Source organism: Salvelinus namaycush, chromosome 18 (genome assembly GCF_016432855.1).
Source record: "Salvelinus namaycush isolate Seneca chromosome 18, SaNama_1.0, whole genome shotgun sequence".
NCBI lineage: Eukaryota > Metazoa > Chordata > Actinopteri > Salmoniformes > Salmonidae > Salvelinus > Salvelinus namaycush.
The window spans coordinates 21,788,458-21,801,200 of record NC_052324.1 but is presented as its reverse complement, the minus strand read 5'-3'; the positions used below and the strand labels follow the sequence as shown (position 1 = coordinate 21,801,200).

Here is a 12,743-nt window from a genome sequence, read left to right as displayed (position 1 = left end):
GCCCTGCTCCATACTACTGCTCTACTGAGGGCCAGAGGCCCTTATAAATGCCCTGTTGTTTATTTTTAGACTGAGAAACAGAGGGAATATTGCATATTAGAATATCAATATACATTTTATGCTTGCCAAAGCAAAATGCTATCTTCAGGACATCAATTCTGTAAAGGTCTTACTTAAATAATTTGACATTTCTTTTCAAGCATACCTGATACACTCACCTTGTTGAACATGATATGAGTATTTTGAACATGATCATAGGGTGAGGCTTTACATTATCGTTTCATTACATAGACAGGGTAGCCATATTTCTTTCACAAAAAGCTTATCATTTAAATATATAAGTATCTGCTTTTCTCCAATAGTATAATCTGAGGACCAAGCTTCAACAACATGAAAGCAGTCAATGCTAACCCACCGGACAGCTCAGGTTTATCATTGACTTAGGGTCTCGCAGTTTATTTGACCATTGAAACTAGGGTGACTGAACAAAAATGTAAATGCAACATGTAGTGTTGGTCCCATGTTTCATGAGCTAAAATAAAAGATCCCGGGAAATTATCCATACACACAAAAAGCTTAATTTCTAAAATTGTACATTGGGTAAAGGTAAAGACTCCACGCTAGAAAATGGTATGTCATACACTGCAGTTGAGGAACAATGGGAAAGTAATTCTGCTTTGAAAGTTGATCAACTTGTAACCCCACTTTTGAGAAAATGGCCCTTGAATGTTTTGGTACACCTACAGGAGAGCTCTTCTTTGTCTACACCCATTCTGCATCGTTCACACCCTCTTAAGCCTTAGCCCCACCCATCTCTTTAAGGATTCACATGTGAGGCCATCTGGTAAACACATACTATGTCAAATAAAATGTAAGTTTATTTGTCACATGGACAGGATACAGATGGTGTAAACGGTACACTGAGATGGTTACTTGCATAATAGCAATATCAAAATAAGAAAGTGTCCAGATCAAAATATTTTATACATATTTTATAATTATTAGATTATTACCCGACACACTTGTCTAAATTGATGGGTCATGTGAAGGAAATGCTATAACCACCCCCCAGCCACGTCTAGCTAAGTGGATGGGTCACTATTGTCTAGACATGTACACATGTTCATGAAATACAATAGATGGCCGTAATCACCCCTGGCTATTTTGATGGGTCAAGTAATAATCCGGACGAAGTGGAGTATTTTGTTTAGTCATGTAGCTAGCTAAACAATGAACCGGCACAATCCCAACTCATACTACTACCAATACAAACATTGTCATAGGTGTAGTATGAATCTGCAGGTAGCTAAAGCTAACAAACTAGGTTCAATGTTAGCTAGCTAATGCAAATAGATTTCTGATTTGAATAATATTACTATACAGATCATACATGTAACGTTAACTAGCGAGCCAGTAAGCTAACATTCGCTAGCTAAAAACATTATACTTTAACTTGCAATAAAAATAATTTCTGACAAAATTAGAAACTTATATCTGAAAATGTAGCTAGACTCTTACCCATATATGAACGCTTCACGGCAGACTGGAATCATTTAACTCCGTTTTGTTTGTAGCTACATCTTGTTTGGCCAGCATTGTGTCAAGTCACTCCGATTCACACTGACCGTGACATGTGCAGAAAGCAGAGGTCGGACCAAGTCATTGTTTTACAAGTCACAAGTAAGTCTCAAGTCTTAGCACTCAAGTCTCAAGTCAAGATAGGCAAGTCCGAGTCAAGTCTCAAGTCAAGACTGTCAAGTATCAAGTCAAGTCTCAAGTCTTTAACTTTGAGTTTCGAGTCCTAAACAAGTCATAATGTGCTCTTTTTTCACCTTTATTTAACCAGGTAGGCTAGTTAAGAACAAGTTCTCATTTACAACTGCGACCTGGCCAAGATAAAGCAAAGCAGTTCGACACATACAACAACACAGAGTTACACATGGAATTAACAAACATACAGTCAATAATACAGTAGAATAGGTCTATATACAGTGTGTGCAAATGAGGTAAGATAAGGGAGGTAAGGCAATAAATAGGCCATGGTGGCGAAGTAATTACAATATACCAATAAAATACTGGAGTCATAGATGTGCAGGAGATAACAAGAGTAATAGTTGGTATATTACATTTACGCAAATCATGAATGCTTTTAAAAATATCAATATATTTATTGCTTTGCAATAAACGTTATATTTCCATGGAAATACATGGGTAGCCATGAGAAAGACCGCACCCCCCCAACCCCCAATAGTGATCAACTATCGAGGATTGCTAAACAAAGTTGGAAATTGTTGCGCCTCCATCTGTAATTTTCTTCCCGCATGTTTTGCAAGTTGCAATCCGTTTCTTGTTGATACAGCGTTGTCTTTATATCCGAAAATAATAATTTTGGGTATCATCTTTCCAAGGGCTCCATCTGAATTCACCCGCTGACGTTCCTCTGCACTGCCACGGACAACTTATTCTCAGCTGGCACAATTTTATTGGCTGCTGTTCGATTCAAACTGTAATCCATTAAATGAAGAGTTGATGCGCTGCACACTTTTTTTAATAGCATAATGTTTAATATTTGGGCTTGGGGAGGGTATCAAGTCAGGTTGAGTCATAAGGCTCAAGTCCAAGTCAAGTCACGAGTCAATGGTGTTAAAGTCAAAGTCGAGTCCAAGTCATCATATTTGTGACTCGAGTCCAAGTCATGTGACTCAAGTCCACACCTCTGGCAGAAAGTAGCCCATCACTTTTCCAACTGATCTGTCGATTGCACCTGCTAAATTCAGGGGATCAATGTTGTTGAGAAAAGTAGCAAAACTTTTGTGGCTAACGATATATCTTACAAAAACGGCACGGTAGAAAGGAATATCAACATATACTAAACAGCATGGTTAGCAGATGTTATTGCGAGAGTAGCGAAATGCTTGTGCTTCTAGTTCCGACAGTGCAGCAATATCTAACAAGTAATCTAACAATTCCACGACAACTACCTAATACACACAAATCTAAGTAAAGGGATGGAATAAGAATATGTACATATAAATATATGGATGGGCCATGACCGACCAGCATAGACGAGAGGCAATAGATGGTTATAAAATGCAGTATATACATCTGGGATGAGTAGTTCAAGATATGTAAACATCATTGTCAAAGTGGCAATAATAAAGTGACTAGTGATCCATTTGTTAGAGTGGCCAATGATTTCAAGTCTGTATGTACAGTTGAAGTCGGAAGTTTGCATACACCTTAGCCAAATACATTTAATCTCTGTAAAGATTCCCTGTCTTAGGTCAGTTAGGATCACCACTTTATTTTAAGAATGTGAAATGTCAGAATAATAGTAGAGAGAATGATTTATTTCAGCTTTTATTTCTTTCATCACATCCCCAGTGGGTCAGAAGTGTACATACACTCAATTAGTATTTGGTAGCATTGCCTTTAAATTGTTTAACTTGGGTCAAACGTTTTGGGTAGCCTTCCACAAGCTTCCCACAATAAGTTGGGTGAATTTTGGCCCATTTCTCCTGACAGAGCTAGTGTAACTGAGTCAGGTTTGTAGGCCTCCTTGCTCGCACACGCTTTTTCAGATCTGCCCACAAATTTTCTACAGGGTTGAGGTCAGGGCTTTGTGATGGCCACTCCAATACCTTGACTTTGTTGTCATTAGGCCATTTTGCCACAACTTTGGAAGTATGCTTTGGGTCATTGTCCATTTGGAAGACCCATTTGCAACCAATCTCTAACTTCCTGACAGATGTCTTGAGATGTTGCTTCAATATATCCACATAATTTTCCTTCCTCAAAATTGTCCTTCCTTTGTGAAGTGCACCAGTCCCTCCTGCACCAAAGCACCTCCACAACATGATGCTGCCACCCCCGTGCTTCACGGTTGGGATGGTGTTCTTCGGCTTGCAAGCCTCCCCCTTTTTCCTCCAAACATAACAATGATCATTATGGCCAAACAGTTCTATTTTTGTTTCATCAGACCAGAGGACATTTCTCCAAAAATATGATCTTTGTCCCCATGTGCAGTTGCAAAGCATAGTCTGGCTTTTTTATGGCGGTTTTGGAGCAGTGGCTTCTTTCTTGCTGAGCAGCCTTTCAGGTTATGTTGATATAGGACTCGTTTTACTGTGGATATAGATACTTTTGTACCTGTTTCCTCCAGCATCTTCACAAGGTCCTTTGTTGCTGTTCTGGGATTGATTTGCACTTTTTGCACCGAAGTACGTTCATCTCTAGGAGACAGAACGCGTCTCCTTCCTGAGCGGTATGACGGTTGCGTGGTCCCATGGTGTTTATACTTGCGTACTATTGTTTGTACAGATGAACGTGGTACCTTCAGGCGTTTGGAAATTGCTTCCAAGTATGAACCAAACTTGTGGAGGTCTAAAGTTTTATTTCTGATTTCTTTTGATTTTCCCATGATGTCAAGCAAAGAGGCACTGAGTTTGAAGGTGTATGTCAACTTCTGACCCACTGGAATTGTGATACAGTGAAATAATCTGTCTGTAAACAATTGTTGGAAATATTACTTGTGTCATGCACAAAGTAGATGTCCAAACCGACTTGCCAAAACTATAGTTCGTTAACAAGAAATTTGTGGAGTGGTTGAAAAACGAGTTTTAATGACTCCAACCTAAGTGTATGTAAACTTCCGACTTCAACTGTAGGTAGCAGCCTCTCTGTGTTAGTGATAGCTGTTTAACAGTCTGGTGGCCTTGAGATGGAAGCTATTTTTCAGTCTCTTGGTCCCAGCTTTGATGCAACTGTACTGACCTCATCTTCTGGATGGTAGTGGGGTGAACAGGCAGTGGCTCAGGTGGTTGTTGTCCTTGATGAGCTTTTTGGCCTTCCTGTGGTAATACAGCCTGACAGGAAGCTCTCAATTGTGCATCTGTAGAAGTTTGTGAGGGTTTTAGGTGACAAGCCACATTTCTTCAGCCTCCTGAGTTTGAAGAGGCGCTGTTGCGCCTTCTTTACCACACTGTCTGTGTGGGTGGAGCATTTCAGTTTGTCCGTGATGTGTATGCCAAGGAACTTGAAACTTCCCACCTTCTCCACTGCTGTCCCGTCGATGTGGATAGGGGGGTGCCCCCTCTGTTGTTTCCTGAAGTCCATGATCATCTCCTTTTTTTTGTTGACGTTGAGTGAGAGGTTGTTTACCTGACACCACACTCCGAGTGCCCTCACTTTCTCCCTATAGGCTGTCTCATCGTTGTTGGTGATCAAGCCTATTACTGTTGTGTCGTCTGCAAACCTGATGATCGGGTTTGAGGCATGCATGGCCACGCGGTCATGGGTGAACAGGGAGTACAGGAGGGGGCTGAGCACGCACACTTGTGGGGCCCCAGTGTTGAGGATTAGCGAAGTGGAGAGTTTCCTACCTTCACCACCTGGGGGCGGCCTGTCAGAAAGTCCAGGACCCAATCGCACAGGACGGGGTTGAGACCCAGAGCCTCAAGCTTAATGATGAGCTTGGAGGGTACTATGGTGTTGAATGATGAGCTGTAGTCAATGAACAGCATTCTTACATAGGTATTCCTCTTGTCCAGATGGGATAGGGCAGTGTGCAGTGTGATGGCGATTGCATCATCTGTGCACCTATTGGGGCAGTATGCTTATTGCAGTGGGTCTAGGGTGACAGGTAAGGTGGCGGTGATATGATCCTTGGCTAGTCTCTCAAAGCACGTCATGATGACAGAAGTCAGTGCTACGGGGCAATAGTCATTCAGTTCAGTTACCTTTGCCTTCTTGGGTACAGGAAGCATTTGGGGACAGCAGACTGGGATAGGGAGAGATTGAATATGTTCGTAAACACACCAGCCAGCTGGTCTGTGTATGCTCTAAGGACGCAGCCAAGGATGCCGTCTGAGCCGTTTAAATGTCTTACTTGCGTCCGCCACGGAGAAGGAGAGGGGGGGGCGCAGTCCTTGGTAGTGGGCCGCGTCGGTGGCACTGCATTATCCTCATAGCGGGCAAAGAAAGTATTCAGTTTGTCTGGAAGCAAGATGTCGGTGACTGTGACGTGACTGGTTTTCTTTTTGTTGTCCGTGATTGCCTATAGACCCTGCCATATACGTCTCATGTCTGAGCCGTTGAATTGCGACTCCACTTTGTCCCTATACTGACGTTTCACTTGTTTGATTTCCTTGCGGAGGGAATAACTACACTGTTTGTATTCGGCCATATTCCCGGTCATCTTTCCATGGTTAAATGCGGTGGTTTGCCATCAATCCACGGTTTCTGGATAGGGTAGGTTTTAATAGTCACAGTGGGAACAACATCTCCTATGCACTTCCTTATAAACTCACTCACTGAATCAGCGTATAAATCTATATTATTCTCTGAGGCTACCCGGAACATGTCCAAGTCTACGTGATCAAAACAATCTTGAAGCGTGGATTCCGATTGGTCAGACCAGCGTTGAATGGTCCTCGTCACGGGTACATCCTGTTTGAGTTTCTGCCTATAGGAGGGGAGAAGCAAAATGTAGTCATGGTCGGATTTGCCGAATGGAGGGTGGGGGAGGGCCTTGTAAGTTAGAGTAGCAGTGATCCAGTGTTTTGCCAGCCCGGCTACTACAATCTCGGCTTGAATTTTGACTCAAAGGGATCTTGACTCAGAAAAGGTTGGTGACCACTGTTCTAGAGTTTTTCCTGTTAACACTGTTAACGTTTCCCTTTACTGTGGCAATTGTGATCGAATCAACGCAATATTAGCCACTTACAATGCAACATACCAAAACAAAACGAACTATGCAAGAGATTTTGTTGTAGGCAGAACACATCACAGTAGGATTCTATTGCATTTACATGCACTACTCAGCCCATACTCTACACAGACCAGTGCGGCATAAACAATCAGAGCTACAGTAGGCCTATATGCAAATAGACCATTGCAAAATATGGATCTGTGCCATTTACTTTGAACTGGACTTTGTTTACAGCATGAGCGGTCATGAGTAGATGAGCTTGTTTTGAGATTAAAGCGAGAGCTGCATGTAGCCACGTGTGCACATTTTGTTCATATCCTTTGCTTGTATCCTTTGTGAGTTATTAGCCCAGTTCTAGATCATTTGTAGTCAGCAATAGGGGAGTGATTGCTTCCTACAAGAGCACAAAACGTATACATTTCTAGACATCTTTGAAAAGTCAGGTAAATTGCTTTTTTTTGTCTTAAAGGGGCAGTGTTGTAGCCAATAGGCAGATGGCAGCATAATTTGTCTGATTCTCTGTAATAATGGTATTTTATTTTGTAAAGTGGTTTCTTGCATCAAACACGAACATTTTCAGTCACCTCCTTGTCTGAAGGACAAGTGGATAAACAGTTTAATATCAAGCCCTGAATGTTTTTGTTTTTTTTAAGTCTCATGGAATGTAGGCTTACATTGAACACCACACATTGGCTGCTACCGTAGGCTGAATGATATAACAGCTATTTCCATGTTAAAATGTTATGGGATGCATTTTCTATATTGTTTTTGATGAGCATGTTTGGGATGCTCTTGATCAATGTGTACTACAGCGTGTTCCAGTTCCCGCCAATATCCAACAACTTTGCACAGCCATTGAAGAGGAGTGGGACAACATTCCACAGGCCACAATCAACAGCCTGATCAACTCTATGCAAAGGATATGTGTCGCGCTGCTTGAGGCAAATGGTGGTCACACCAAATACTGACTGGTTTTCAGATCAACGTCCCTACCTTTTTTAAAAAGTTATCTTTGACCAGCAGGTGCATATATGTATTCCCAGTCATGTGAAATCCATAGACAAGAGCCTAATGAATTTATTTAAATTTCCTTATATGAACTGTAACTCAGTAAAATCTTTGAAATTGTTGCTTGTTGCCTTTATATATCTGTTCAGTATAGTTTGACCTAGGGTTGCAAAATTCCCGGAACATTCAATAAATTCCCTGGTTTTCCCTAAATCCCAGTTGGATGTTTTGTTCTCCGTGTGTAGGCAGGACCTTGGGTTACATGCTGAGCTTGTATATTTGACCTGTGAAAGGAATAGAAATACCAACACACTTAACTGTTGTATCCTTTTGTATAGTTTATTGCAACGTGACAGTATGTGGGTGGGAATGTTTCTCTTAGTTATAGTATGATGAACTGTATATTCTGAAAGTTATAGAGTGTGAGTACACACAGAGGCCATGTGTTTAAAGGCTGGTTTATACACTTGGTCTTGGCTCTCCCCAGGTCTTATCATAATTTATTCTCTGGCCCCCCACCTCTCTCTAAATGTAACTACAGTATATGACTGTGTGTCGGTACAGCACTAAACTGCCATTATAGAGCTGTAGGAGGCTGTCTCGGTCATGGACGCTGTCTCAATCTCCACACCTGTCATACTGCCAGCTCTTAGACCAACTCTATCTTCAGCCTCCTTTCCAATGGCCTCTGTACCTGGAATAAGTACTGTTTGCCAGCGTTTTTAATTCTGAGCCACATTCTAACTGTCATAGTAGAGCCTGGTTCCTAATGGTCTGGCAGGTCAACACAGTAGTTGTTGCATAAATCCAGTCTTGGGAGGGTCCATCCCTATCACGTGCAGAGTGGCACAGTATTAACCCTAACCCCACCCAGGTGAGACCCTAACACTGGAGACCTGACAGTGGGGGTCAATGGATCTGTCCACACTCAGAGTGTGTGAAGTGGAGGGGAAAGTCAATGGCCAGGTGTGGGGAGACAGGCCAAAGTCAATAAATTTAACTCTAGATTAAAACTATTGATCCCAGGCCATTTGTAAACAATAAATAAGGGCTGAGGGGAGTGGCGGACAGCTGGGACTATGTTTCCGCTGTGCTGGGGTGTCTGCGCCCCTCCTCCCCTGCCCTAAGAGGGCTGCAGCCCCCAATGCCTCATTCTCATTTCGCCTGTGCCACCCACATTGATTTTCAATTTGTTTCTCTTCGGCTGTGGATCATCAGCTCCCTGGCCAGGAGAGGCTGAGGGATAGGGGGGAGGGGTCTCTGTTCAAAGGGGCTGTGAGGAGGGAGGCAGGCATGCAGGCATTCCCTGTACAAATGGTGTTTTGATAAAAAAATCACTTGTAAGTCGATAGTTTTTTATTAAACTGTGCACAAACCTGATTGATGAAGATAGGTGGTTGGCAGAGTATGTGGAGGAGAACCTTTCTGTGTGTGTATGTGTGTGTATGTGTGTGTATGTGTGTGACATTAAGGTTTTTATGAAAAGGCACAGCAGACTTTTACAGTCATAAAACAGTTTTATGGTTTTAAGAATATCAACAACAAAAACATCCAATGCTATTGATACCTTCACTATATATACAGTACATTATACAATGTTTCTTAGTCGGTAAACACTCTTAAAACTGCCACCATGTTGTCTCCAAACTGAGCTAATGCTCAAGCAAACTAAAATGTGATGTAATTTAATAACTGCTATAACCAAGGGATTCAGTTTAATTAGTCGATGTTAGATCGAACTTGCGAGACCCTCCGTTTAGTCCGTACCCCCTTTCTCTCCTCTAACCCCCAGCTAACCCCCCTTCCTCCCTCAACATAACATGGACAGGTCTGTACCTAATCGCTGGTCACCCGGGCTAGTTGGAGTAGGGACAGCTCCATCCCATTAAATGAGGATTGCTCTGGCAGTGAAGATGAATGGTCTCTTCAGGGAGAGATCTCTCTTGCCGTCACGCCTGAGACCCTCTGGGTGCCGCCATATTTTTCTTCGTCCCCGAGTCGCAGCCGTCAAGGCGGCAGACAGCAGCCGTACTGCTTAATACCTTTTAAATTGTTTTAATTTTCTGTCTTTATTGATCTCAGGGTTTGATTAATCAGATCATTGAAGCAGGCAGTTAGTACAATCAAAATTGTCAGCCCATGTCAGGGATGATTAGGTGCTAAAGTGTGTTTGTGTGCTTGCGTGTGTGTATATGTGTGTGTGCACGTTTGAGTGTGTACTGTGTACATGTTATTGCAGTAAGACTATGTGTTTCTGTGGAGAAAAGTGAGTTGAGCGTAATATAATTGCTTGAAAAAAGGGGAGGATTGAAGGCCGGGTGTGTGTGTGTGGCAGGAGACTAGATCTACTGAAGATTGGGATGGTTAATGATAATAATGGAATCAGGATCAGATCATGTTGGATGACACTGACTCAGCCATTAGGTTGTTTCTTTAAGTCATTATGACTGTATTTTACCACTGAAGCCTGAGGGCTGTGTCTGACCAGCATGGTCTAGCATGTCTCTTGAGCATGTTGAAGTGAATAAAGCTGTTTCGCAAGAAATGATGACGTTGAAACTTGAAATAACTATTTGGCATGGATTCAAACTATAAGTGAGAACTGTACGAGGTATTTCTTGAAGGATGCAATATTGGAAAATCAGACATTCTATATTCACTAACAGAAAAAAATCTGTCTACCTGTACTGTACTAGCTAATGCACGTAATAAAATTGCAAACTTAAATCAAACTCTATACTATCATCAATGCAGCAAACTGCCATTCTCTGCAATTGTTTTAAAGGAGCTTGTATTTTATTATTTGTCCTTACAGGCCTTGGGAAGCATGTACTTCATCCATAAGTCATTGAAAAACATCTACCAATATGATTTTAATGGTAAGGACATTACAATCATATCTGTATGACATCATTATTGACTTTGAATAACAAAAGATTAATGACACTTTGTTATCACCTTATGATGGATCACTTCCATTCAGGCCCTGCACATGGCAATAATTTCAGAACATCTGCATCAGTCCTGGTGTGCAAACTTGGCCCTTTGTAATATATCATGATTATAATATAATTAGCGTTTGGCACAAAAGAGTTTAGGAGGAAGCAAGATCAATTTTGTATGTCAGTCTGGAGATTCCTGTCTGTATTTTTATATAACGTGTCTGATCATCTTTTGAACGCCGCCGGGGGAGGGACACATCTTTTGGCCCAGACATATCAGTGAATCTGAATTGAAAGTGGGATGTATTCTTTTCTTGTTGCATAGTCCAGTCACGTTAGGCATGGAAAAAGCTCTTCAGAAAAGGCTTATGGAAGAGCCATTAACATCCCATGCCTGCCATGTTCTGTGTTGCCAGTCAGATCAGTGCACAGTGACCAAACACTGCCTAATGGCCTGATTATAGGTTCTCTGATCACATATGGTGCTGTTATAAGCTGAACGTCACTTTATTGATTAGTGTTTGCATGTTTTCTCACTATTTTACCCTTCCACGCCTCTCTCCCCCTCACAGTTAAGGATTTTAAAGCAGTGTCTGGACAGAACAAGCATGTAGGCTCCCTGGATGAAGTAACCACAGTGGAGAAAGAAAAATTCCTGAAGAATTTCTGGCCCGATGTAAGTGTGTGTGTGTGTGTGGGCTGGGAGGTCAGGGTGGGCCGGGATGTGTTGGGACAAATGGGTCTATAGGGGCTGAAGGGGGAGTCTGCCCAATCTGACAGGGATATGAGACAAATTGTATTGAATAATCAATAATTACCAGAATGGCCCTCCAATGAGTTAGTTAAATGGTGCTATTTGTTGAACATTTCACATACAAAACATTCATCGGTATAGCTTCTGTTGTGTGATGTGTTTTGCAGTTCAAATGGTCTAGGAAGGGCTTTATGAGGACCCGGTGGATCATTCACAACCAGTACGTGCTCTACTCTACTCTACATTACTCTACTCTACTGTCTACTATCACAGCTCATCAATAGACAGGGACCCACAGAGAGAGAGGCTGCTCGAACAGTCACAGCCAGCTGTCAGCCCATTGCTCACTGCTACTGCAGTGGTTGAAGCTGAAGCTCAGCAAACACGCTCGGTTTCCTCTGCACAATAGTTACTATTTGCCCTCCTGTGTCACTACCACCGGGTCTTAGACAAAAGGAGTTCATGGGCAGAGTGCTACAAGGTCACCCTGTAAGTAAACACAGCCTGCCAGTTGTATGCACATTAATTGTGTTCGGGTGGCAGCAGCAGAAAAGGAGTTAATGCTTGGCACAGGAGACAAATGTGTTTCTTTGTGGACTAGCATGCACCTCGAGTGCACTCACTAATAAGTAAGCTCTTCATAACTACCACTGAACGGTTCCCACACATACACACGTGTAGATTCGATAGAAGGCAATAACAAATATCTTCCCAATGATTTCATTTTTTCATAGATCTGCCTGCCACTTCTCACTTTGTGTGTGTGTGCTTGCTTGCGTGCGTGCGTGCATGTGTGTGCTCTCGGCAGGGGTCTGGACCTAGTCAACGTACACCTCTTCCATGATGCCTCCAACCTCATTGCCTGTAACGCCAGTCCCTCCATTTACTCAGACAACCGCCAGAAGGCCCTGAGATATGTCATCAACAGGTAAGCCTGTCCATTCTCAGCTTTGGAGAACAACTCAAGTGCAACTACTTGAGAGATATAAGGCTTTTGCATTGAGCCCACTTCGATTAAGACCACTGTCGTTTCCTTCCAGGATATCAGACAGCAGCTACACCCCACTCCCCTTCTTCTTGTTTGGGGATTTCAACTTCCGCCTGGACACCCTTAGCCTGGTCCAGGTATTATTACATGGCCCACTTCCTTAAGAATTTAATGAGAATCAGGAAACTTTACTAATGGTTAGATGACTATTGAGTTTTAGTTGACCTAACTGTGTGTGTGTTCCAGAACTTGTCCACTTCAGCAGTGGTGCAGACAGTGAAGAAGGACAGCAGTAATGAGGTGGAAAAAATTATCTGTGAGCAGAAGGACAATGACCACAAG

General features: G+C 42.4%; 1 protein-coding gene across 1 annotated transcript in view; it reads left to right on the top strand.

Moving 5' to 3' along the window:
• Positions 1–12,743, top strand: part of LOC120063237 (inositol polyphosphate-5-phosphatase A-like) — a 38,911-nt gene that overhangs the window by 20,424 nt on the left and 5,744 nt on the right. Inside the window, exons 5-10 of the mRNA XM_039013476.1 lie at positions 10,533–10,596; positions 11,232–11,335; positions 11,581–11,633; positions 12,222–12,341; positions 12,454–12,538; positions 12,648–12,743. Coding sequence (XP_038869404.1) covers positions 10,533–10,596; positions 11,232–11,335; positions 11,581–11,633; positions 12,222–12,341; positions 12,454–12,538; positions 12,648–12,743 — 522 coding nt within the window. The remainder of the gene's footprint in view (positions 1–10,532; positions 10,597–11,231; positions 11,336–11,580; positions 11,634–12,221; positions 12,342–12,453; positions 12,539–12,647) is intronic.